Consider the following 27983-nt stretch of genomic DNA (forward strand, 5'->3'; position numbering starts at 1 on the left):
AGAATGGCAGGAAACCAGTAGAAAAAGATAATTTCTTAGCACTAACAAAACTATATACCACTAACACTAATGGCTGTGCAACAGAATCAACTCATCTGGCAATGCCCACAAACCTGCTCATATACCAAATATAGGAGCCTTGAATGCTTGTGTTGCAGTTTGAGTCATGGTTAGCAGCACATCCTGCTCATAATCACATACCTGTGTGTGATTAAAGTTCTGTTAAACTGACAAGATGATAGCCTTTAACTTTTAACTATAAGATTAAAATCTGAGCATTTTGAAAATGGTTTTATATTGGGATGTTGCAAAGAGCAAATAATAGTTTATACCAGGCGTTTGCAGACATCGAAACACTGTGTGTGCGTGCATGTGCGTGTGTGTGAGGGGGCGGTGATGATTCAGAAGTCAGATTTCTCACAGGAACAGCCACTTCACTAGAAGCAGAAGCACATTGCAGTTGGCCAGTGAGGAAAGATTTGAATTGTTCTGTCTTTGGTAGAGATCTGAGTGGTCCACAGGGGAGTGTACCAACGGTCATATTGGATATTTTTCTTTACGACTTGCTGACTGCTTTTTAATTTTGTCATTGTGAGAAAACACAGTTGTCACTATGTCCAGAGTCACCAACCTGTCGAAACTGCGACAAGAGAGGATGAAGGAGATCAATCTACGGGTGAGCTGACATTATGTTCATTACTGAGTGTAATGTTAAAGATAATGAGGTTACAGCACTATACTGATTGCACATACTACTTACCACACATTGTTTCACTATGACAGGACTTCACATTATTATTGTAGATAAGTAGAAATCAGTTCTAAGCTGTACTACGTATGTTAATTTTGTTCTTTTTCTGTGCTCGTGTCACTTCCTCTTTCTTGCTATGTTTTATTACTTGTTCTTGTACAGATCAGGCCTAAAACATTTCCTCAGTGTGACTGACACAGTGTGCCTGCTCTTTACAATGCAGGGCTGCACAGGCCCCTCACACCACAGGGCCTGATGCAGCTGCTATGGAATCACTTCTCATCTAGATGTGCAGGATAAGGCTGTATGTATTTGTGAATGTAGGTGGTGTGTATGTATGACTGCTTGTACACAGTGTGCTTGCTCGCTGGATATTTGACTATAGCAACTGTTGCCATAGAAATGGCAGTGTGTAGATGTGTGTGTGTGTGTGTGTGTGTGTGTGTGTGTGATATTCCTGCTTTCTCTGAGAATGTTGTAGATCTCAAAAGTGTTAAAAAAGCAGCCAGGGCACCGGTGTTGTGTTTTTCTTCATAGATCAAGGTATCTCATGTTAGTGATGGTTACAAGTGTTTATTATATAATGGTGGGTTTTTTTTGTTCATGTAATTAATGGTTCTTGGGAGCCATCAGTTGTATGTCAACTCAGCCTGCTGCATCCCTGAGATCCTGCTAGATCTGACCTCTGTCTTTATTTATTCAGATAAATATATAACCTTAAAAATGGAACAAGTTAAGCGCATAGTGTAGACGTAAGCACAAGCCATATTCATAGATCATTCACTCTGCTTAGTTTAGCCAGCTAGTTAAATACCTTGAGGGTTGTTGAGCTCACATACTGTATGGATCATTGTCCCACCTGATCATCATGTGTCTTGTTGAGTAACATGACTTAAAGTGTGAACAGCTGTCGAACTGCCTGCGATATCAAGACTACGTTGTAAGTGGGCTATGAGTGTTGTCACAGACTGCTTTCTGTTAAGTGATGGTTGTCCCAGATTGATGTACATGGCCTCTTTTACTCCTCCTTTAAACCACTATCTCCTGTGGCCAGGGGCAGATCTGGAAATGTTTTTATTTGTGTGGCAAGACAGTGCTATATACTCAAAGTCAAAACCTTTTTGGAAATAATAACCTGTATATTAGTAGTTTAACAGTGTATGCTAAAAGTTCTACAGCAGGTACCTGCCACCTCGTCACTCTGGGAGGGGGTGGCACCTGGGGTGGCCAATCTAATTTTGAGGGTGGTCAGTGCCACCCTACCTACAAACAGGTCTATGGTTTGACAGTCTCGCACTGTATACACCCAAAATTCTCCCCAAGCACCTCGTCTGAGTAAATAGCTTTCTGTTAACAAACATAGGGTTCTTCATTCAAAACATATGCTGAATTATAGCATGATCTTCTATTCTCGACTAAAAGTGAATCATGTTTGGATTTTTGTTTGCATAGGGACATAAATTTAATGTAAGAAATGGGGTTGCACTGCCCTTCCTTGGAGTTTAGGTACAGTATGTATGTTGGTGCGTAGGTGTATCATACCTAACAGAACCACTCTGTTGGATAAAGCTAATAGGGATCTACATGTGGGGCAACTTGCCAGCTAATCAACATATGCCTGTATTTTTTTTTTTAATCTCAATGTCAGTAGTATATGGGTGGGATTACAACTAACGTGTTATGCAGGAAGGCTAAACTCAATTTACCCAGGGGTGCTTGGCTCCCCATTAGGAATCAACTCAATCTGGGTTACTGGACCATTTCTATCCTCACAGCAGCTGTCCTCAAAATGAAACACTTCACACACAAACAGGAAATGCACAAATGTGTGCAATTAAAAACAATAATTTATTTTGTTATATACTGTATTATTTAGTATTTTTTGAACAATTACATTAGAAACAGTGAGATGCTGAGTTTAAAAGTAAACTTCTTTGTTCTCTCAGTAAGGTGAGATTTAAGGACCTTTTATATTGTAATATTAACAAAGATAGTTGGGACACAGTTAAGGCAGAAAGGGGCCATATTAGACTCAGTGCTTGGTTCTGGAGGGTTTCGGCAGACCAGAGGTTGGTAAAATCAAGTGTGGAGGTGATGAGGTATTGTAGATGGAGAAGGACAGTAGTTCCAAAATAAAAAAACACTTTTCACATTTATTTGATGTTTATTTATGTATTTGTATGCTGTGGTTCTATGTATAATAGATTATAATAGACTATAATACAGTAGTTCACATCACTGGAGAAAGTACCCTGTTCTTGTGGTTTATTGCACCTGAACACTTTTTCTCAGGACAATATTACAGGTACTGTCTCTCATTCTTCATCCTCCTGATGGAGAAGACATTTCTTTGGCAGTCGTTTGTCACAGTGCGCTGCTGAAACGGACCAATCTGTCCCATTAGGCTAGTATCCAAACCTGTGTCGCTTCTGTCAGTGAGAGAAAATATCTCAACAGGATGCGTATTTATGAGCTCGTTTTACATTTGCTGTGTATGTGTGTAGTTATTATGCAGACATTTAATCTGATAAGATCAGTGACAGTACTGAACTGTACCCTGTCAACCTCACTGTGACAAGAAGTTATGAAAAAACAGGCTTCCCATAAAAAAGTGGGATTATTTCTCTCTTATTAAATGGCTCACTGTTAATAAGAGGAGGTTCTCTGTTACTTTTTGGTAATTTCCTTCCCTTAAAATTAGTTTTGTGCTGCTGTATGGTACTTCAGTGCAGAGCGCGTGGTGCACAGGTACTGAAGTGGGAGGTTTATTCAAATTGTACTTTGAAACACATGGTAACATCATATTCTCTCCTACGAGTCGTCCTTCTGCTTGCTGAAAGTAGGTGGAGGAGGCTTCGTAAATCAAGTCCTGCTCTAAGGCACGACTATTTATAGTCACTGAATATCTCTCAGAGCGATGCCTAGGAGTGATTCTGCAGCACTTGATGAGCCCAGAGCTCACCCAGGAGACAGATGGGTCTTATCAGACCCAAGTTCAGAGTACTGGGTCCAAACAATGGTAGCATCTTTCCCCCATTCTTGTGCATTTAAAAGATCTATCTTTTAAATCTTTTCTAGATCTAGATTTACCCAGTCTCTCCTGAACTGAGAGAGGGGAGTTTAGGGAGATAGGTGAGACATGTAAAGTGGCCATATTTGTTTATAGAATGACATTTTGAGATTTGGGTGAGGACAACAGAGCCAGACTGGATGAGATGGGAGCAGCAAGTGTTGTAAGCAGAGCTGTCCCAAGCTAATCAGAAGTGGCTAGAATCTGGATGAAATTCTAGATTTTTTGCCACGGTTTCTGTGACATGGAAAGAAGAACAAGCTTGAAGCCAATACTACAAACAATACATGTATGAATAATGCTGCTCTGCCATGTCATTGCATGGTTGTTTTTGGCATGCCATGGAAACTGAGAGATTATTGTCTGTGGAATAGTAGCAAAGGCAGCAGGGAGAACTAGAAACAGAGAATGTAATGCAGCAAAATAGTCCCATTGTAAAACATTTTAAAAGGAATTTCTAAGTTGTTGTTAATGTAATGAACAGCAAGAAACACTGCAATCTATGTAAATAAACATTAAACTGAATCTATGTAAATTAAACAATGACTGCTAGCAGTGGTCACTCATGCTCTGGCCAGGGGGTAAAAACTGGGCTACAGCTACCACTTAAGATTCAGTACTACTATTATAGCCACTGATTATACTGCTTCCACATTGTAAATCATTTAAGTGGTTTAGCTTGGAAATGTAGGCTCCCCAGCTGTCTTAAAAATGTGATTTAGTTTAACTTAATCTTTTGAGCTTTTACAAAAATAGAAACATTTAAAGGCTAACTTTTATTTTTTTATTTTGGCTCATCCTGTGAGTTTAGGGTCGCTGAAGTGGATTGTTTGTCCGCATGTTGATTTGGCACAGTTTGTTTTTTAAATGCCCTCCCTGACGCAACCCTCCCAAATTTCAACTGGGCTTGGGACTGGCACTACACAGCTGAGGATGGCGATGGACTGTTGCGAGTTCAATGCCTTGCCCACTGAAACTTTGAGATGTGGTTGGGAAGGGCGTGGTGCGAACCTCCGACCCTATCATCGGTAGGCAGCCACTGTACCAACTGAGCCACTGCTGCTCCCCCGAAAACTATAACAGTTTTCGATAATTCGATAATTCAACTTGACAAAACAAAATCACTTCAACTAAATCCAAAAATTAAGCCAAATCAACTTTTTAGGACAATTGTTAGTCGTAATTATCAGTTGAAAAGCTAAATTCTTCATTTGACACAAAGAACTTCAACTTGCAGTTGTTGAAGTCTGTTGCGAGTACTAAAAAGAACAAAAAGCTATCTGAGGATGCTCCCAGTGATTTAATTACTGTAAGTGTCTGGGCACCAGGATTAAATTCTAAACAAACTATAGTCTTTGTCATCGTTGTTAATATTATTATTATTAAAATAAACCATTTTATATGGATTAAAGACTCATGGAGAGTTTACACAATTTCCTACAAATTACAAGTGTGTAGCTTTAGCTCTCAGACAATCCATGCTGGGAAGTCTGCTGGTTGTGTTTATTAAAAATCTCCATGATTGTGTCAGAAATCATTATATAGTGTGTTTGTCATTTTGTATTATAATCTTTGAAGCTAATCCTAATAGAAACTTGAGAAATTTTTATACATGCTGACTATTGACATATCTTTTGACATAACACAAGAAAATGGTGGAAACCATTCCTTATGATATAGGTCAAATGGGGCCAGTTTCACATTCGTTTTTTGCACTAAACACTCAAACCTTGTGGTTTGGTTAGGGTTAGGCACAAAAAGATCAGGGGTAGGTTAGGGTTAAAGCTATACACTAAGCCAAGATGTTATGTTCAGTCTGCCTTAAAATCAGTACCAATAACAATTTTCCTCGCACTGGGTTTAAACCCCAGTCTCCTTTGTGACCTAACCGGCTTTTTTCAAAAGACTCTATATATTATGTCACAGGCTCCCATTGACTAGAGCAGCTAGATGTCGTGCCATAAGATATATGTCTTTGTTGGTTTTTACAGCATATGACAGACTCTCATATTTGACAGGAGGACAGTGCCTAACTATACTGTTTAAGACTCAGCAGTTCATAAACGAAGTGAAATGGGAATTTAACAATGTTACAGCATTTCAAAGATAAATTTCACCCATTTTTTATTTCCTGAGCTGTGGCAGAGCGATATAGTCTACTGGCTTTTTCTTCATCAGTACAGAGTGAATTAGAAACATAACAAAACCTGTGTCAGATTTTGAAATTGATCATTCGCATTTTCTGAAGTCATGTATAGTTTAAATGTTGACATCTTTCCTTTATGTCCACTCTCGCTTCTGCTTTTACAGATGTGTTCATGTGATTATCATGAGAGCTTCTTCTTTTGTGAGTAGTAGCTTGCAACTGTGAACAGAGAAAATCGGCACAAACAGATAACATAAATGAACACGTATGGAACATACAACTAATGAGAGCCCTCAGTTTAGGACAAGATTTGGAGTAATGAGTAAGAATGTAAGTAAATCCTCCACAATATGCCAGTCAGAATAAATCCTGGGTATGCTTTAAAATGTCCAGTCCCTGGACGGACTTACACATAAATTAAAAAACTCCAGTCTATTTTCCATTAGGACTGACAGAATCTTTCTTTAGATTGTTTCCAGATTGGTAGGGTCATATCCTTTAATATTAAGCACTTTGCTGTAAACTGAGAGTAGCTCTCATGGCTCTGTGCTTTGATGATTATTTCGATCGTATCCCTTCTGTAATAATCTGAGGGTATCTTTAAAATTTAAGAAACACCAAGCTCTCATTCCTTTAACTGGGTCATAGTTGTGTCTTTGTCTTTTTTATCATTTAAATCATCATTAAAATGACCGGTATATATTGTCATTCATTCCATATTATTTTGAGTTCCTTGTTTAGGTCTTTTGAACTCAGTATTGGCCAACTTCTTTTTTGGTCTGTTTAATTCAATCGACTGCAAATCCTAGTATACACCAACAACAGACATCATTGTGAACAGGATAAAAAGTGTTCCTTTACACCCCTTTATCTTTGGGTTGCACTGTATCGTTCCACTTAACATGTCAAGACAATACAGTGCTGTAAAACTTGAGTTGATTCATTTGTTTATTCCTACTACTTTATTTCTTTCCTTCCTTTTTTCCTTCACTTCCATTATTTATTGAGGACATTTTTGCTCCATTACATTTATTTGACAGCTATTTACTCTTAAAGATTTATATCTTTAAGAAAACTATATTGACCTAATAAATGATGATGAATTGTTGTAGATTGTAGGCCATCAGATTCCTGAACTCAGTATAGACAATCCAACAAGAATTTTAATCATCAGTTTCTTGTTGTATACATCTGTATTTTTTATCTCTGTGCAATAACAACACTGAAGGTGGAATACTGGGGCTTATCTCCTGCTCACTACTTCTTGTATGGTGTTATTTTATAATTTTATATTATCGTTTTTTTTCTTCATCTTGCATGGATATTTTTATAATTTAATTTTCTTTGTACTACAATTTAAACAAATTGAAGTGGTGCTTTAAGGTTAAGTGAAGTGTGTAAGGCCAGAAGCTGCATTATTAGTTAAATGGGGGCCTGGTGGCTCAATGGGTTGAGCATTGGGTTGGGATGCAAAAGGCCATGGGAATGGCCCCATGCAGCCACAGAGGGCCGCCTTAGTGCCGGTCCTGACCCCAGATAACATGGGAGGGGTTGCGACAGGAAGGGCATAAAAAACTGATGTCAAATCAACATGAGGAGCTCTGAAGAGTCAAGCTTGAAGCCATTGAGCTGCCTTATTTGTTAGGTAAATATATCTACTTTATTCTACTTCTGCTACAATCCCTTTACTAAGCTGACCAGTTGACAAAAGGCAGAACTGGCAGAACTATTTGCCTAAAAGGCTTTAATCATTCTCATACAGAGAAGAGGCTAAAGGTACTGGGTTCTGAGAAAGTGCAGACAAGCACAGGGTGACAAGTGAGATGCTTTTTGGCTCCAGAACCACTTCATAGACTCAGCTTTTATCTCCATGTCACCAACTTCCATCGGATGTATTTTCCTGTTACTATGCTGAACCCCCTGCTGAATGTCAACCCCAGTTCTGAGCCTCAGTTCATCATGATATTACAACTGTGATTGGTGCTTGTCCAGACAACACAGGTAGTGTGACACATCCACAGTAAAGCAGTGCTACTGTTTCCATGACAGCATGCTCATTTTTCACTTCCATCCGTATTTAGAGAGATGCGGTAACGTCAGTGCTGACAGATGCTCTGGTATGGTGGCATCCATATTGTCATCAGATGGACTTTGTAGCATTCCCAAATTCAAACTCTTTTTTACTTGTTGTTTGTCGTGTCCTTTCCAGAATAAGGAGAGAGAGCGCATGAGAGAGCGAGAGAAGGCTGCAAGGGAGAGGGAGGCACGTTATAGCAATGGTCACCTCTTCACCTCCCTGACAGTGTCAGGAACCACGCTGTGTACAGCATGCAACAAGAGTATTACTGCCAAGGAAGCCCTCAGCTGCCCTAGTAAGTGAAACGCTTACAACTTTTCTGCATCTACATAAACACTTTCATTTTGGTAGAGTAGCACCAAATCTAACAGAGGAAATGTGCAAGTAGTAAGAGTTCTTACTTCAGTAAGAGTGTGAAGTTTGGGCTTTGTCCCTCAGCTGAACTAACCCCACCCTATTCATTTTTACCACCACTACTTACCTAAACCTACTGTACACTAAACCTAAACCAAGTTTTTTTTGTTTATATTTCTTCTGATATTCTACTTATATATTTTACTTTTATGAATTTATTTTGTGTAACAGGAGTTTAACAGGATGTTTTTAAAGTGCTATAATTATACATTTAACGAACGTTTCTTTGGTAACACATCTACAACAAAAAAGAGACGTGACATATTTGCATTTATGCATTTCATCTGTTTTTTTTTCCAGCGTGTAATGTCACTATCCACAACCGCTGTCGAGACACTTTGCCAAACTGTGCCAAAATGAAACAGAGGGTGAGACACATAACCGACTAGTGCAGTTTTAATTCCACGTTTAGAAAGATTGAACTACTTTGATTTCTGTTTGTTATCCTTCGTATGTATATTGTTAAATGGTATATACAGTATGTGAAAGGTCAATCAGTTGCAGCATTGCAAACTTAACCCTGAGTAAATGCTGCTGCATTGTGTTTGTGCTATTTACTCATAATACAAATTCAATACAAAACATACAAATGAACATTGCATCAATAAAATATGGATTTATACAAAATATGTTTAGTCCATCTAAACATTTAAATGTTGCTGTATGTGGCACATAGTGTTTTGTTTCCTTTATTACCACAGCAGCAGAAGACAGTGCTAATGAGGAATAACTCAGCCCTGCAGAGTGTCACACTGCGCACAAAAAGTGAGAACCTTTCTTACTCTCTTTTCCTGTTATTCTCCTCTTCCTTAAGATGTTATTCTCTTCAACACAATCAAACTTTTGTTCTCCCTGCTACTCCTGTTTGTTATATCTTCCTCATAACCATCATTTATTTTCTCCTCTTTCTACATACCTTGTCACTGTCCCTCCCCTGTTTTGTTTTCCCTCCTCTACCTGATACATTGGTTTGCTTCTGTAGGTCCAGGAATGCGTGAGCGTCCATCTTCAGCCATCTACCCCTCTGAAAGCTTCCGACAGTCCCTGCTGGGATCCCGCCGTGCTCGCTCAGGCTTATCTCTGTCCAAAAGTGTCTCCACCAACAACATTGCAGGGTGAGTCTCACTTTCATCCTACCTAGTTACATCCTAGTTATATACTAGCCGGGCTCTATTGTAGGTAATGTGCACCAGGGCAATAATTGTATAACCCAGCATTTTTTTATTTACAGTACAAGGCCCATTTGTGGTGAACCACTGATTCGTTGATTATGAATCTTATTCTGGTTTGCATCATATTAGTTTACTGGTTTTATTTGCATGAAACTAGTAAGCTGGACATTCATATTCTTGTATTCATGATTCATTCTCAGTGTGATGAGTCAATGAACCATGCTGACAAAACCAGAAATCTTAATTATCATTCTTGTCCAGTCTTTTTGAGGATCCTCCAATTAATTTGTCATATCTTGAAACATTTTTACGGCCTCTCGAGTGAAAGAAACATTCTACTTCCTTTGCAGAAAAGGCCACCAAAGAGGTTTAAATATTGACAAAGAACAGTCCATGACATCCAAAGAAGAAATGAGTCATGCATGACTGTATTTTTAAAAACATTGTTAAATGGTCTGCACTTATATAGTGCTTTGCTACCTATTGGCACTCAAAGCGCTTTACACTGCTTCTTATTTACCCATTCACACACACATTCATACACCAATGGGGGAGCTGCTATGCAGCTGGCCAACACTCACCAGGAGCAACTAAGTTGGGGTTCAGTGTCTTGCTCATGTGATCGAAGGAGCCGGGGATTGAACCAACAACTGTGAGATTGGTGGACAACCGCTCTACCTTCCTGCGCCACAGTCGCCCCATTGTTCAGTTCAAGTTAATTCAACTTTATTTATATAACACAAATTCATAATAAAATCACCTTACGGCACTTTAAAGAATAAAGTTGAAAACTATACAGATATGTAAAGAAACCCAACAAATCCCCCTTGAGCAAGCCTATAAGCAACAACAGAGAGGAAAAACTCTCTTTAGTGGAAGAAACCTCCCGCAGAACCAGGCTTAGGATGGGCGGCCATCTGCCTTGATCTGTTGTAGTGAGTGGAAAGCATAACTATTACTAACATTAGGCTTTATCAAAGAGGAAGGATTTAAGCCTAGACTTAAAAGTAGAGAGGGTGTCTGCTTCCCAGATCTGAACTGGGAGCTGGTTCCACAGGAGAGGCGCTCGATAGCTAAAGGCTCTGCCTCCTACTGTTTTGTACCATATTTCATTTTTTCCTTCAAATAATACAGACATAGTTTGACATAATATGTTTGTCATGTTTGTAATGTAAAGCAGTCAGTACACACCACTGTGTGTGTGTGTGTGTGTGTGTGTTATAGAACCCTAAATGATGACTCACCACTGGGGCTGCGCAGGATCCTTTCCCAGTCCACAGATTCCCTCAGCTTCAGGGCCAGAGCGATGTCAGTGGAGTCTCTCAATGATGACGGTATCACAACTTTCAAACTATACATAATTTCAGCTGGACCTTAGTTATATTTACAATCAACTATCTTAACAAAGGCTCATTCACATCTTGAGAGTTAAGTATAGAGTTTTAAAGTCTTTTTCATGCTTTTTTGAAAATAAGGAGACATGTACTATACTGTGCTGGAGGAGATAGAGGTTGAATGCCAGGACTTTAAGGCTGACTCATGGAGCATGGCCGTGGACAGCAGTTATCTGCAGACACATCGCAAAAACGACATCAAGCGGCAGGATGTCATCTATGGTGATAAGAATATCATCAGTTCTTCAGCAGTAGATTATTTTAAAAAACACATCAAAAGTGTTTCTTCCATTGCATGTGATGATTTTCACACTTGGATGTGTGTGTGCATCCTTCTCAGAGCTGATTCAGACAGAGCTCAACCACATGCGGACACTTTATATCATGGAAAGAGTGTTCCGGCAGTGTATGCTGGATGAGCTTCAGCTGGATCCCAGCACTGTGCATGCCATGTTCCCCTGTCTGGACCAGCTGATCAGGATCCATTCTCATTTCCTGGCACAACTGCTGGAGCGGCGCAACAACAGCCTGCAGCCTGGATCCGGTCGCAACTTCACCATTCACCAGCTGGGGGACATACTTCTCGAGCAGGTGACAGCCGTACTTACAAACAGAGAAGGTAGCAACACTACTAGCAGCACTAGTGTATGTAGTTGTGACATAGCTCTACACAATAATCAGAAATTAGCAAGTACAGCTCTTTGTTATTTTGGCAACCCCAAATCAAAATACCAGTCATTCTGAACAGTTGCTCTTTTATCAGTTCTCTCTCGCTGATGTTCACACACTGAAGAAATGACGATTGCATTTTTCTCCCAGTTCTCCGGCCAGTGTGCAGATGACATGCAGAAGACATACGCTGAGTTCTGCAGCCGCCACTTGAAGGCTGTCAAATTTTACAAGGAGCTGCTGGCCAGAGACAAGAGGTTCCAATGCTTTATACGGGTGAGCCAGACACAAAAAATTCAAAATATGAATATACACACTATATAGTGCATGGAGATGATTAGGGAATGTGAAACATACAATTGCAATGTCGTAATTCCAGTTCTTCTTTCATCTTCCTAAAAGAGGTCTTTTGACCATGACAGTCGGGATCATTTTTCAATGTGTTGCTCTCTTTCTCTGAGCAGCGGGTGAGTCGAGGACCCTATCTGCGTTGCCATGGTGTTCAGGAGTGCATCTTGTTGGTGACTCAGCGTATCTCCAAGTATCCTGTCCTTATTCAGCGCATTTTGGAAAACACTACTGGTGAATGACCCCCGTTTACTTCCTACAATACATAGCACTATAGGATTTCACTGAGCTGTAAAATAAATACTTACAGAGGGAAAGTAATTTTAGATCTTTTGAACTGCCTTTTGAATAACTGACAAAACTGAGAGTTATTGGTTCAGTAATATTCTGTCTACAGCGTGTTTACTGCTTTAGATTCATGTACTGTACTTCTACAATAATTCAGCTTGTTTGTTTCTCCTACAGAGGATGACGAAGAGGCGTCTTCTCTGGCCCAGGCTCTCATAATGGTCAGAGAACTTCTGAGCTTAATAGACCAGCAGGTACCAAAGTACTTTCTAAATTCCATATCCGTCACCCCATCACCCCATCCCCATGCATGTGTTCATGCATAAGTGTATTTTTAGAGTTCTCCGTTTTTTTTTTTTTTGTTTTTTTTTTGTGTGTGTTTTTTTTTTCATATGGTTTTTATCATTAACTTTCCTCTTAGTTTCCTGGAAGTTGTCAGAATATTGCTCTCTGGCAGTTTTAACATATATTTGTTTAACTATCTGAAACCCTGTGGGATTAGAATTATTTATAGAGTGCAGTATTATTTATCCTCTGATTGAAGAGTGCTGTTTAATCCATTCTAAGTTAAGAAGGTTGAATAATGTTCATTAATACTCTCTGTTTGACTGTTTGTTGATAATTTTTATCTCGTTTGCAGATGGAGGATTTGGAGAAGACACAGCGGCTGCAAGAGATCCACTCCAAACTGGACCCCCGTGCTGAGGCTAAAGTAAGGGATGGTGGAATCTTTAAGCCTGGGGAACTGTTTCGCCGGAAGCTTGTCCACGAAGGGATACTTTTCTGGAAATCACCAGGATCCCGGCTCAAAGGTACAAACAGCTGTTAAAATGTTTATCTGTGTGTAAAGTACTGCTTAACACACAGTACTTCAATATTTTGTACAGTTGCAGTTACTTACAGGTGTTTTTCCCACCAAAGCCCCACTAAATGCCATTCAGTTTCCAGCCAGTTCTCAGTGAGCTGTTTTCTGTCATCAACTGAGAAGACAACACACACAAACCCCATTCATTGAAACTGAAATAACCATGATAATATACTTGACATAGAGAACACGCTTTCTGCCTTTATACACGTCGCGCTTTTACTTACAATAAAATCTAAATGTCAGCACTGCTCTGGTCATGAAAGGTGAGAAAGTTGCTTTGTTAATCTGTGACAGTTTACCTGCCCCAGGTGTAGAAGTCTACTGAACATACAGTCAGTGGTGTACTGTAAATAAGTACAAAAGTACTCTACTTAAAAACAATTTGGTGGTAGTTCTACTATTTGAATATATTTTCAGTTTTATGCTACTTCATACTCCAACTTTTACTACATTTCAAAGATAGACTTTTACTCCATTACATTTAAGAACTATCTAGTTTTTTTTCAGAATTATATTTTTAAAAGTAAAAAAAGAAACTTTATCAATATATCTAATAATAAGACTTTAGTGACCCCCAGTGTAAAATCCACAACCTACCGATTAAAACATATAATCAGCAATCAGTAGCAGTTCAAGTAACTCATTTAACTCTACTGGTGCAGCAAACTAATTTTAGAAGTGAATGTGTGAATGTATTTTAAGTTGTAAAATAATTTTATAAATACTGTACTGTGGTGTAAATACTGTACCTGAAAGGTCCAATTATTAGTGACTCGGAATCCTGGCCAAACACATTTCATACTTGGCTTATAGATAGTTTGAGAAAATGTTTTTATAAATATGTTCTTAATGGAAAGAGTTGATACAGTATGTGGTTGTAAATGATCTCTCTCTCTCTCTCTCTCTCCTTCGCTGTTTGTGTATAGATATACAGGTCTTATTGATGACAGACATCCTGGTGTTTCTGCAGGAGAAAGACCAGAGGTACATCTTCCCAAGTATGGTAAGGAAAAGTACTTACACACAAAAGCAAACTGTGGAATTAATGTATGGAGACATTTTTGTGCATATCACTGAAAAGACAACATTTCAGACTGTTATTCTCTGATCTTTTTTACAACTTACTGAATTACTTTCTCCAAAAACTCTGCTACTGTGTGAACCAGGATAAACCTCCAGTAGTGTCTCTTCAGAACCTGATAATGAGGGATATAGCCAATCAGGAGCGAGGCATGTTTCTCATCAGTGACTCTTCCCCTCCTGAAATGTATGAGTTCCATGCCGCCAACAAGGAGGACAAGAACGTTTGGATACGGCACATCCAGCGCACCGTGAGCAAGTAGGCAATTATACTAAGACATGTAGTTGATCTACAATTTTTGTAGGCTTTCTATCAAATTTACTTTCTACAAGTATATTCATTAGAAATATCCCAAGCCCAAGGGGGCTTAGGTATGCATACATACATAAAAGATCCCATGTGCATCACATCACCAAAAATAGGATATGTCTGGTATGTACTTTTGTCTGTTTAGATGCCCATCAAGAGAGGAGTTCCCCCTCATAGAGACTGAATACAAGGCCCACCTAAGGAGACTCAAAGGTCAGCAGACTAACAATAATGTTAAAAAAACATTTTCATATTGTACTTTACTTGACTGTATTAGCTCTAATCGTGTGCACACAGAGTGAAATACAATTTGCCAAATGTGAGTTTTTATTTTTCTGTGACCCACTGTGACTTTTTTGCTCACCTGCATCAATTTGGTACCCTGGAGACTCATAGTGTGCTGCAGTGGGAGGTGATATAGGGGATTTGAAAAAGCAAATCCAGATGTGGACTATGATTTTTGTGTCAAGAATGAGTGCATTGGTGTGTTATGCCCCCTATGGTAGGCAGGGTCATCCACAAAAAAAGCATAAGTACATTTTGCTTGGAGGCCCCCAATTCATTGCACAGGGCTGAGAAAAATAGAGCACTAGTATACAATAAGTGAGCACATAGTCCCACTAATGTATTAGTGAATCAATATGTTTTTTCTGTTGTATGAATTTCTGTTTTTGTGTGTGTGTGTGTATGTGTGTGTGTGTGTCCCATTCAGGCCTCACCCGTTGTCTGTGTCTTAACAATATAAGTTTTCATTTCGGATTTGTGAAATGCAATAGAAAGCATAGAGCATGGGAAATAACTATTACCTTTCTATTACCAAAATGATACGTTGATACAATGATTATGAATTCTTAAATACATCAAGAGTCACTTGTCAGAGCACAAACCCAGTGCAGTGTGTAGGCATTAGGTGTTGATCAGAGTAAGAGGTGCGGGTAAGAACAGACAGAATTTCTTGTTATGTTTTATTATATTTGCAGTAGATGCATGATTAATTAATCCCAACCACCACCCACAGCTGACCTCCAGCAGAAGGACCGGGAAATGCTCGAGCTCCTGCAGGAGAGGGTGACTCTATTTTGTGATCTGGCAGAGGTCACAAGTGGGCAGGAGGGCCTACATTCTTTAGTCAATCGTTATTTCTTCAGGGCAGACACACCCCAAGCTCCCCGAGCAGAGAAACTGCTACTGGATGCCACAGCTGAAGGTAATACACCAAGTCTTATCTGCGCTACAAAGAAGATATAGACATGTGCATATCAGAATACAACAAATACTTTCTTCAGGTGTTTTGCCCCACTGCCCTGGTTTCATTTTACAACACAGTACAAAAAAACATGAGTAGCTACTTAAAACAAAGTGAGTGAGTCCACATTAACTAAATTGGCTGCTGTGCTGCAAAGTAGCATCAGTACATAATCATCAGTTACTCTTAGTATGTACTAGGAAAAAAAAGCAAAATGTGCTGAATAATGATTTAGTGGTTTTGAAGTGTTGGGTAAGTTACTCTTCAAAAATAATCTATTACATATTTGTTCTTACTCATGATGAAAGGTAATAACTTGTTACTTTTAAGAGACTTTGGCATTACTTTCACAAATCATCCCCCTTACTAAGATTTGGTCTAAAATAAAGTAACATTACTAAGCTTCACTACAATTAAAAAAAACTCACAAAATTTTACTGTACTCTTTAATATCTAGTTTTTATGACTTCATTAATGTAGTCCGCTTTAGTGCTCCCATACAGATGACCTAAACATTCGTGTGTCGTCCTCACAGAGCCACAAACTAAACGAGCTTCATTTTAAACAAATTTACCTGCTCCTGAGCTACACAATAAGTCATCCCTTTATGCTTGGTGAGAATGTAGCTAATGATCTTCTTAAAGCTTGGGATTTTATTACTGATATTTGGTACCCAACCTGAACAACATACTCTCCAGTTATTTACATTTAGTCATTTAGCAGACGCTTTTATCCAAAGCGAATTATTGCGTTCATGCAATAACAAGGTGGTTGAATTAGTTTTGAAGAAGCGTAACTTACAGTAAATGTGAAAAATTTATGTATTGTGTAAGTGTTACCTATTACATTCATAACATTTGTTGGTGTGTTTCCACAGTGGACAGGTTGAGTGAGCTCCTGCTGGGTTCACATGTGGACATCCCACTTCAGTGTCATCACAATCATTTGGAGATGGTAGACATCAGTGAGTTACTAAAGATTAATTTTGTCACATGACAAAACTTTATTGCATTCATTGTTGTGTAGCAACACAAAAGTACCACAACATAAACCCAAGTACTGAGTGTCTGCGATGTTTGTCTCTGCTCAGGTAATCAGGATCTGTTGATCAATGGAGCCCATGATTTGTGTGCAGCAAAGGTGAGCTTGGGGCCAAGATCCAAGTGTTTGTTGCTCTGCAAGTTCGAGGCATAGAAGTCTCGATGCTGGCTGAGGTTTTTAATTGTAAGGTGATGCTCCACCTGCTGCATCCCTTGTTTAAGCTAATCTAAAAAAAACGTGGTTTACTCATCAGGTAAAGTGACCCCAGTGAATATCAGCCAGTTTTGCTAATAAGATTGACTGCTGACATAGAGCATGTCGTAGGGTACACAGATTGCTAGTGTTGTGATTACAGAGGTCTAGATGCACTTCATTTAGGTAGTTTCAAAGTGGAAAGCCTTTCTAATAGCAAGCAGCAGGGCCTCAGACACCAGCAAGACTGACAGCACACACCGAGGAACACTAAATACCTACAAAGTATCCAGCTGTACAAGCTTCATTTGTGAGTGGGGGATATAAAATCAGACAGCAGAGGGCGAGAGCAGAAACTTAAACAGAAAGAGATGAGAATTATGCAATGAAATCACTCATAACAATACATGAAACAATTTAACAAGACTGAAAAATACTACAGCTTAACTAAACAAAAACCCAGACCTTGACAAGCAGTTTATTACAGAGCTTTGGTCTTAGGTATTAGTTCCACTACTGTAATTATTGTAGTTTGGATATAATTGCATATAATCTAAAATGTAACATTTTCTCACATTACCTCTGAGGTGAGAGTAATTAAGCTTTCCTAATGGAAATGTTGGAGGAACAGGATGTAGACAGTACACAAAGCCTTTAGTCAGAAAATGGGGGTGGGCCAACCACAAATTTTGTCCCGTGGCCATGGAACACGGTCATCTAGCCTTACACAACAGGACTGTACTAGCTCTATTTAACTCCTGTCACTTTGTTTTAATTGATGTTTTAATACTATGTATTGTTAATACCTCTTCATCACAATACTTTTAATACTGACCTTGTCACATGACTCTCCTCTTTTTGTGGAATGTTTTCCCTCTAAAGGATTATATAAGCACCCAAGACAAGGAATCACCCACAGTAAGTAAAGTGTCTGTGTATAAAAATATTTATGAAGGTGAAGCTGAAGGTGTGAGGACCCACTTTTACTCATGACTTTTCAAGTGAATACCTGGTTTAAGGTTAGGGTAAAGTTAGAGTTAGGCACCAGCTTAGGTCCACTAAAATAAATTTAATTCAAAGTTAGGAAAGTCCCTAAAGGGTAAAATAAAACCCACACTTTGGGCACCAGGTCTTACTCACAATGTGGGAACCAACCCCTGTTTGCACACTCACATTGTGGGGACACTACCGTCCTGTTGAGATGCAAGTCCCCACCATGAAATCATTGAATTTTAGACTGATGACCTGCTTTATGGGTAGGAAAGTAGTTATTTTTAGGTTAAGGGTTATGGTTAGAGAAGTACTACTTATGGCTCTTTAGTCTTACCAGAGTAAAGAGACAACCTGGTGTGCAATATTGGGCTGGGTGTGACTTGTATGGGTGTGTGTGTATCTATCAGAGACACATGGACCGACAACATAATAAGTATGTTTTGTATGTGTTTAACAGGAAATCTGTCGGAGGCTAGTCAAGCTCAGTGTTTATCTCCATGCACTCCAGGTGAGAAGATTTCTCTATATCTGTAATAAGTCATTCACATCAGCACATGGTTCATCTATTACACTTCATACAGTGCAGTATGTAAATATCAGATTGTTAACATTGTTTAAAGTAGTATGAAAAAATAATAATACATACAATGCATGTAGACAGAAAATAACAACATTATTGTACCTTTATGGGTACAACAGCTTTTGACTAGAGCTGTTACCTCTAAAAGCTCACAATTGTACCATTCATACTGGGTACTTAGTTCTACCGTTGTGGTAATAGCTGTACTCATTTAATGACTGAATGCCATTGCTTTTCATTTAACTTAATCATCCATAATTGCAGTATTGACTTGATAATATCCCTAATCTACTTGTCATGCAAGATCTTATTACTGTAATATACACCTGCAGAAGGAGAAAGACAAATACGGGAGAAAACACACAAAGTTAATGTCATATAGTGGTGACAAATGTGCAGTGAGAGAAGAGGAGAGAGGGTCAAGAGGAGGAAAGGAGCTCAGTGCATCACGGGGTGGGTCCCCCAGCAGTCTAAGCCTATAGCAGCATGACTATATCTAACTATAAGCTCCATCAAAGAGGAAGGTTTTAAGCCTAGACTTAAAAGTAAGGAGGGTGTCTGCTTCCCAATTCTGAAGAATAGTTAGTTGCATAGATTAGCCATAGATTTTACAAAACATCCTAGCTTCTTTTTAAATGGTAAATGGTCTGCACTTATATAGCACTTTTCTACCTATTGGTACTCAAAGCACTTTACACTGCTTCTTATTCACCCATTGGCATTCACAATCACACACACACACTGTCGGGTTCAGTGTCTTGCAGTGTCTTCACTTCAACATAGGACTGCAGGGATTGAACCAACAACTGTGTGATCGGTGGACGACCGCTCTACCTTCCTGCGCCACAGTCACCCCTCTTTAGCAAAATGGGGTTTGTGTTAAATTATTGCCCAAGGAGCATCTCATAGATATGACTGAACATCCATTACCTGTCCCCACTTATTATATTTGAATCACGGGGGGACTGGAGCCTATCCCAGCTGTCATCGAGCTAGAGGCGGGGCACACCCTGTCTGTGTATGTGTCACCACAGAGACAATATACACAGGCAGACATCCAGCTGCACTTCTAACCTAACATGCATGTTTTTTGGACTGTGGGAGGAAACCGTAGTACCCAGAGGAAACCCACACAAGTCTGGGGAGAACATGCAAACACCACACAAAGGCCATGGCCAGCCACGGGTGAACATGTGCTAGAACATTTTAAACATTAACAATAATTTTGACATCGAATGCTTACAGTAAATCAAAAGCGTTGACCCAGAATAACAACCTAAAACAACATGTACCAAGTTCTAATAGATGCCATCTTTAGGATTGGATTTATCACCATTTCCTCAAAAACTGACCAGTGAACCATGAACTGACACACCTGTGGTTTCTCTGTTATGTCCTGTAGGGTGCTGTCATCAAACAAGACTCCATCTTGGAGCTGCTGTTGCAGCCACAGGACAGCATGGTGACAGCTCAAGGAGGACTATGGCGCCCTCTCTGGCGAGATGGTGGAAATCGGGAGGTCAGTGTGGGGTCAACAATTGGTGAGCTGGCTCTTTTACAGAGACAACACAGCTTGCTGCAGGAGGAGTTGCTAAGGCTGCGGGATGCCGAGAGCCGGTTTAAAGACAGTGAGAGGGCCCGAGTCAAGCTAGAGAGGCAGGTCCGACACATGAAGGTCTGTAGCGGGGCTACATCGGTCTCCCATCCACCAGAGGAGCTGCTATCTCCAGTAAGCAATTCCATAAAGTTGATAGACTGAGAAGAGAGATTTTTTTAAATGGTCAAAATCAAGAAGCTTGTAGTCCGAATTAGTAAGTTTCTAAATCACTGGAGTCTAGATTTCTAATACCCAGGATGCAATTTAGTATAATCCTTTTCCTACAAGCAACCTGTCGGATAAATACTAACTAATACGTAGAAATACGTACAAGGCACAACATGGTGTCCCATGTCCTACTGGATTCTAAAGGCTCTGTCTGCTCTTACTCTTGTTTTAGCCTGCATCTTTGCAACCAGGAAGAGAAGTCTCAAGCGGACCTGACTGGTGCGAGGAGGCCATCCTCCAATCCCATGCCATACAGGCTAGCAGTGATTTGGAGGTAGACATGACATCAGATGATGATGATGGCTCAGCATCAGAAGGCTCCAAAGGTCAGATTATAAACATATGTACATGTCCAAACACAAATTGTATGTCTGACCAGTATTTTTTTTTGCAAGCTAAATACGAATCAAGTTTACACTAGTACAGTACATTATGTACTTACTCCAGGAGTAGTGTATGAGCCAATGGAAGTTTTCTTCGTGGTTGTTCTACTTTTGTTTTTTCTATAGTCAGTGTGTCTTAAAGGTTAGGCAAATCAAGAAGCACATGTGTACTGATGACATCTTCAACGGCGTTGCATAACTGCCTTTGAAGTTTGCCCAACCGGATGTCAAGAAAATATGTTTGGTTGGAGAGTTGTTGAGAGAGCAACAAGGTAGTAGTGGAAAGTTGAGCGTGTAGCTGTGGAGATACAGTGTTCTGTCGAATTAAAATGACACATGTACTGAGGAATTGTTTGTTATCATCTCAAGATTTTCTGTGGAATTACTTTGTTATCAGCTCAATTGTGGTACGTGGAATTCAATAAATGTTAAGTGTTTTATTATACAATGATCTCTGGAGTGGAAAATTGCTGGACCACTGGACACGAGTAAGCCTGGCTCTACATCAGTAAGAAAAAGTCTCTACATTGACTAAATATGTGGCTTAATATTCGGTGTGAATAATGGAAGAGGAAATTGATCCAACTTTAGTGGAAAAACGACAGTCAATGCCAACTCTTAAGGGCGTGGAGAATGGCTTGCAAAGTCGGAAAATGCAAGAAAGGCCAAATTAGGCCAGCTGATGGAAAAAAGGAACAAGATACTTTATTTAGTGGATCATGAGTGCTGCGTGGAGGTGTTGGAAACCAAACAGATGACAGTTCAGCTAACTTTTAGGGGAGTTTTGTGATATAAATATCTCAGTTAAAGAAGTACTCAACAAGCTTAAATCAGAAGAGGATATGAATAGTTGTCAGCAATGCTGTACAACAGGATGGGGGCCTGATGGATCATTAGTAGAGCCTTGGGTCGAGCTGCAGAAGGCAACAGGTTCAAATCCAACAGCCACCCTGGTGCCAGTCCCGAGCCCAGATAAAAAAACGGGAGGGATGCAGCAGGAAGGGCATCCACCGTAAAAATTCATGCCAAATCAACGTGTGGAACAGGTTCCGCTGTGGCGACCCCTAAAGGGACAAGACAAAACCCAATGATCTGAATGCCGAACCACGGGACACAAGTAAGCCTGCCTCTACAAGTTCTGTTTTGAACCCAAAAGTGAGACACTGACAAAAGCATTCACCTTTTTTGTCTAATTACCTGCTCCCCATCAACAATTCCCATATAAACAGAAAACCTACTGAGCCGCAGCCTTATTACTTAGTGGTTCTTAGCCTGTTTTTCTGTGGATATCACATCTGCATGATGCCTGCTGACTGTGAAGAGACTTGCTGCTTCTGCACCTTTGGTTAGGTTTTTTTTTTTTTTTTTTGGCATATTGATGTAGACACTTCAATAGGGGGCGGCCTGGTGGTTCAATTGTAGAGCATTAGGTTCAGGTGCAGGTTTGAATCCCACCCCACCAGGTGTGGCCTTGCCCACCCACCAAGGGTGACCTTGATGCTAGTGCCGAGCCTGGATAAAAATGGGAGGGTTGTGGTAGAAAGGGCATCTGGCATAAAAACACATGGAGGAGAAACTGACACTATGCCTGTCTCCCTAGTGATTTGTTTTCATAAAAAACATGGAAAAAGTGGTTAATTATAAAATGTTTAAAGTGATCTGATTCTAATATGTAACACAACTTTAATTAGAAAAGTAAAAAGTAAAGATATTTGGTCTTAGATGTATTGGAGTAAAAGTAAAAGTAGCCTTCAGTACAGTAACATAGTACTTGTACTTTCCACCACTGCATTTTAGAGGTGCAGTACCAGTACATTCAGATGGAAAGAAGACCATGACTTCCTGGCACTAATCACCTTCTTTTATATTGATGGTACCTCTGTGTTTTGATACACTGAAGGCTACAAACAGGCTGGTCAGGTTTTAGGTTGAAACGGTCAAGAAAAGTGATTTGCTTATTATTGAGGTTATATTGGGTGAAGAAGCAGTGGTTCTAATGTTTTGGCCACCCTATTTAAAATGTATAAAGCAGCCAAAAAGTGTTTTACAGATGTCTCTTGTATCATTATAGTTAATGGAGAAAATGCTTTTTAGGCCTCATGGGAATTTTTTATTGCATTTGCACTTTACACATTTGCATTGAACTGTTCCGTATGAATATGTGTACTTTTCAACCCCCAATCCCTCTATGATGTCAGACTATTGGGTTGTAACTCACATGTCAACTTTTTATATCAAAACACCACTGAAATCCTAATGACTTTTGATTTTTTTTCTCTTTTTCAGATCTTCATGATATTCCAGAAGAGTTCTGATCCTTGACATGTTTCAAAGTGTTAATGAGCTTATAGCTATAATTCATTATGATAAAAACTGATTGACTTCAACAATGTGCATTGTTATTCTTTCAATGTACATATATCTTTTCTGAGAATCTTCATATTTATTTAGCCGCTTTGCTTGAAGTAGATGGCCTGTGGCAGTGAGCTGTTGAATTTTTCAGTTATGCTTTGGATTGTCTGGATTTCCATTATATATTCCCATCAACTGACCAAAGGGGTGTGAAAAACTGAAGGATATATAAACTATGTAACTTTAAAATCTAAAGATAGCAAATGAACATTAGGACTACTGTTTTCAGCTCAAGCATTTGCAAATGAAATAACCTAATTATGCACTTTAGATATATATACTGACACTACCCATTTAGACCTTGTTGGGTCATGTGTACGTTTGCCCAGTGTGATATCCATGGAGTCCTTATGTAATAAGTGCAGTCCCAGTGAAAGCTGCATTATTTGTTCATATATTAACACATTTTTCAGAGAAAATATTAATTTCTTTGCAGTCCTGTGTTAATTTTTATTTTTTCTTTCTGATATAGTGATTTTATTGTGTCATGGATCTGGTTGAAATCAGCAAAAAAGAAAAATTGGTAAGCATCATATGAAATTGCAATGAATATTTCGGGGGACACTGTTAAAAAAAGAACTATTTTTGGGCTAAATTAGTCTTGCCATATGGAGAGCCTGAAACCATGCTGAGGTCCACTCTGGGGAAATGAGTGATTGTAAAAAGTCTTTTTCTCTGAAAAACTGTGTCACTATATAACATAATTTTCCACTTTTAACATAATACAGATAAACATTCCTTAACCTGGTTGTGGTGGTATGTGGGCAAGTTAAAGTCCTGCTTTTAAAATCTTACTCAAATAAAAGTTCTACCATCAGGAAAATGTTGACAAATTCAAAGTCAAAAAAATAAATCCGTACAAATGGCTCCCGAGACTGTTATAGTATATTTAATGTCCTTATAAAGACTCAGAGATCAATGCGTAAGCAGCAGTTTTACTTTAGTCATAGCGTAAGGTGGAGCTGTCTTTTTTATTAGTTGCATTGACCATTTTGAATCCTTTTCCATGACATGGGCAATGACAGTGGTTTGCATAAGCATCACTCTAAATAAATAATTGTGTTGCTGTAGAGCTACTGTTAGCTGATCACGTGCATCAAGTGCATCAGCTTAAATGATGATGATACGTTTTTCCACTGAAAACAAGTGTCTAAACATCTGCTATTTGTTCAAAACTGGATGATTTTTTTACAAGTTCGCTCAATTCCTTCCAGACAGCTTTACCTGCGTCAGGAACTTGGAATGGCTAATGTGGTCTATCAGGGTCTGTAAATCCCTTACGACACCCCCCCCGCCCCCCATGGCATGATCTCTGATTTTTATTTCTTATTCAGGGTACACTTTCACTGAAAAGCTACCTCTTACCAGAAGGAACATTACTGAATCACACCTGGATTACTTGGAAATAAGTAAATTGGGTTGGTTAGAATAGGGCCATGCTGCTTTTTCATTTGTCCCAACCAGACTCAATCATGTCAGAATAGGGGAGTTAACCTGCGACCGTGTAGTCACAGGTTTGCTTCTCTCACCACAGACTTAACGACTAAACAGGTTGGAAGTTACATTTTAAGTTGTAACAGGCTAAAAGCTGAATTATTTGTATGAAACGTTTAAGTGGATTTTTAAAAAAGTATTAAACACTTCATGCAATAAATGTATAAACATTTGTAAATAGTACACTTTGGATATTTTACTAGCCAATGATATGTTTGCAAGATGTGACAATCAATTACTGAATATTAATAGCTTAAACTTCATTACAAAACTATTCTACTCTTTCACAAAAATAACAGGAAGCCTTGAAGACTTTCAATGGCATGGAGAAGCCAGAGTGCAGCACATAGCTAATAAAAAGCAGTCCACATAAATGACTTCAGCCCCACCAGCAACAGGTTTAATGTACTCACGTCTGTTGCAGTAAGAAGGTGAACAGCTCACTAGACACAGACAAAAAGCACATTGCATAATTCTTCCTGCTTCCCTAAATAATTAAACACAAGGCAAGTTTTAAAAATTTTTTTCAAGTACTTTTGAAACATTTGTGAATGTCATCAAAAGGAGAATGATCAAGGGACCAAATGTCAATCACCCTTCACTGCAGTCAGCAGTCAAGCTGGTTGATAAATATCCAATGATTTTGAGAAAAAAAAAAGAAACAAGTTAAAGCAACAAAAAAGCAGTGATCTAGCTATGTTGCTGTAGTGGCTGCAGGTCAGAGGGCATTTACTGGCCCTACTACTTTTCCTCATAGTGAATTATTGGAAAAGGAGAGCTAACAGCTGCGAGGTCTCGCATGAAATGCAAAAGCATACATGCCACTGACCATTGTTTCAATTCAGCATTTTTTTCTGATCCGTAGTAGTTAGATATGGACAGACCTCATGAAAGACTGTGAACTTTTCTGTAGTAAAAGTTGTACAAACTGTAGGAATCAGACAGTATGAGCTGATGAGGGGGTTTGTTCAACTTAAAGATGTTTGTAAAAAGAATGGTCCCAGAACAATACTACTAAACTAATACCAAGATCATGCAATGACGTGCTCAGTGCTTCTGAAATTGTTTAAGTGTTCAGTATTTCTAAAATTGTTTCAGCAGAAACAAATTCTGAGCTAACAGTGCTGAGCTCAGATGCCGTGATGCTCTTATTTTATTTTATATAATAATAATGACAATTATAATTATATTAAATACATTTATTTAGCAACTGAATGGAGATGATAGTAATGAAAACACTTGCATGAAACACTGCATGAAAACATTTTTGATATCTAATAACCTTTTAGGAATTGCATTTTTTAAAAATGTCAAGGAATATATAATATTAATATTGGCAATGTCAGATATGTGGTGTTGCTGTTATTGGCCTCATCAGGACTGTCTGTTGGCATGATTCTGAAAATTTATTACCACTTATAGGAATGTATATCATCACTGAAGTGCTTAAGTCCCAAAGTCCCACTACCTTCTATTTTGATACCTGAACAAGAGGTATCAATAACAAGAGCTCCATTGTGACATTTGAACAAACAAAAACTTTGAAGCAAACCATGGAGTTAGAGAGGCTTTTGGTAAAGAAAATGTCAATCTGGCCTGGTGTTCTGCATGTCTCACTCAAACTTAACCTTTCTAATGACTGCAATAGAAATAAGCTTTTGGCCTTATTGTGTATTTATCCGTAATAATTTTTATTGTATGTCTGATCTTTCTATCTATCTATCTATCTATCTATCTATCTATCTATCTATCTATCTATCTATCTATCTATCTATCTATCTATCTATCTATCTATCTATCTATCTATGTTTGCACGTTCTGTTATACTAACAGATTCTGTTATACTAACAGAATATGCAAACATACACTGATGCAAAATCGTTTTTCACAATAATCCTCAGATTTTCACAATTTGTACTAAATGTATTTAAGCTATGGTCTCAATAGCATTTCTGATTTTTGAACTTTTGTTTGTTAAAAAAAAGCAGTATTAGTGACATTGTTGATGGCCAATAATGTTTAAAGCCAAAAACACAATGAGAGGTAAAAGGTCAAACAGCGACTTGTACTTTTTTTTGCACACCCTTTTGTCATTCATGTGGATTGCATAAAAAATAAAAACTGTAATAGAAAATGCATTGCCTGTTGCCTTGATGTGAATATTCTAGTGATTTATTTCCCACAGACAAATGTTAAGTAACTGCATCTAGAGATGACCGCTACATAGAGTATAATCACTGGCCTGTATAATCTTATGCAGTCCATTGGAGCAGCATGAATTCTACTTTTACTATTTAAAATTAATGAGGTGGCGAAAACATTAGAGCCACCTCTTCTTATAATGCACTCCAGTAGGGCTTCACTAACCACTTTGACCTTAATAATAAACAGAGAGTAGAATTATCACCTGACATTTTCAACTGAAAAACTGAGAAATTATAACCTTATAAAAATAGAACTCAGGATCAGGATGTAGAGCAGTTTTCCACCAGTGGGAGGTTCAATTCCTGTCTTCACCTGTCATATGTCAAAAGGTGCCATTAGACTAAACCACTCCATTGATTAACCCCCTGGAGGGCTTCCACCAAAACTTCCCCCCTCCAGGAGCTTTTTGTTTGTTTGCATGAAGGCAGGCTCACCAGCAGTTGGTATGAATTTATGTTTTCCTATACTGATTTGTGGTGAGCTAGGAATATTTCACAATATCAAGTAAAATGTGTTTCTTTCAGCCAACACACAATATAAAACTCTGAATCATTTTAAAATACTATGAACCTGCTATGGTGAAATAAAGCTGTTCACCTCCCCAGGAATGAAGTCTGACCCCAGTGTCTCGCTCTCAGGAGACATGGGGAAATGGGGACTTTCTCACGTGAGAAAAAAAACTTAATGCAACAATCCAAGAATGAAAATTACAGCTAATTAAAATGTAATAAACCAACCACATCTTCAGAATCAAAGTCTCTGCTGTGCTGCCTGTTCTTCCCCAGTAAGATACAGACACAGATTAGGTGGTGCTCTGAAAAGCTGGGCTACATGCTGCTAAAATCATCAGAATCTCATCTGGCAGCGCAAATCTCACAGCTCTGAAAATCTCAGATTACATTTTTGACCACATGTTCTTAAATTGGTATTTTTTCACCTGAGAAAACCAATGTTTGAATGTGTGTGTGATCGTAAGAGTGAATGGGTGAGAAGCAGTATAAAACCAGATAGAACATGCAGTAAGT

General features: G+C 38.8%; 1 protein-coding gene across 3 annotated transcripts; it reads left to right on the top strand.

The window, feature by feature from the left end:
• Window positions 1–414: 414 nt before the first annotated feature.
• Window positions 415–26891, top strand: arhgef2a (Rho guanine nucleotide exchange factor (GEF) 2a). Of its 3 annotated transcripts, XM_067509485.1 has the most exons (23): window positions 415–676; window positions 8177–8339; window positions 8759–8826; window positions 9160–9223; window positions 9441–9573; window positions 10855–10964; window positions 11106–11246; window positions 11365–11615; window positions 11844–11969; window positions 12158–12275; window positions 12507–12583; window positions 12970–13141; window positions 14124–14200; window positions 14364–14536; window positions 14733–14800; window positions 15606–15794; window positions 16711–16797; window positions 16924–16973; window positions 17949–17984; window positions 18517–18567; window positions 20042–20368; window positions 20637–20790; window positions 23134–26891. In XM_067509485.1, the coding sequence occupies exons 1-23, from the start codon at window positions 614–616 to the stop codon at window positions 23160–23162; spliced, it is 2727 nt and encodes a 908-aa protein (XP_067365586.1). In that variant the 5' UTR covers window positions 415–613; the 3' UTR covers window positions 23163–26891. The 3 variants fall into 3 exon arrangements, with proteins under 3 accessions (XP_067365586.1, XP_067365567.1, XP_067365576.1); XM_067509466.1 differs by lacking the exon at window positions 23134–26891 and having other exon boundaries at window positions 20637–23122; XM_067509475.1 differs by lacking the exon at window positions 23134–26891 and having other exon boundaries at window positions 9163–9223; window positions 20637–23122.
• Window positions 26892–27983: the final 1092 nt, after the last annotated feature.

Source organism: Channa argus, chromosome 1 (assembly GCF_033026475.1).
Source record: "Channa argus isolate prfri chromosome 1, Channa argus male v1.0, whole genome shotgun sequence".
In the NCBI taxonomy this organism is placed as follows: Eukaryota; Metazoa; Chordata; class Actinopteri; order Anabantiformes; family Channidae; genus Channa; species Channa argus.

Coding starts and splice junctions, on each gene's coding strand:
- arhgef2a (XM_067509466.1), top strand. CDS start 614: ATGTCCAGAGTCACCAACCTGTCGAAACTGCGACAAGAGAGGATGAAG. Junction 11,247..11,364: donor GCGGCAGGATGTCATCTATG/GTGATAAGAATA, acceptor CATCCTTCTCAG/AGCTGATTCAGACAGAGCTC. Junction 20,369..20,636: donor CAGAGGAGCTGCTATCTCCA/GTAAGCAATTCC, acceptor CTCTTGTTTTAG/CCTGCATCTTTGCAACCAGG.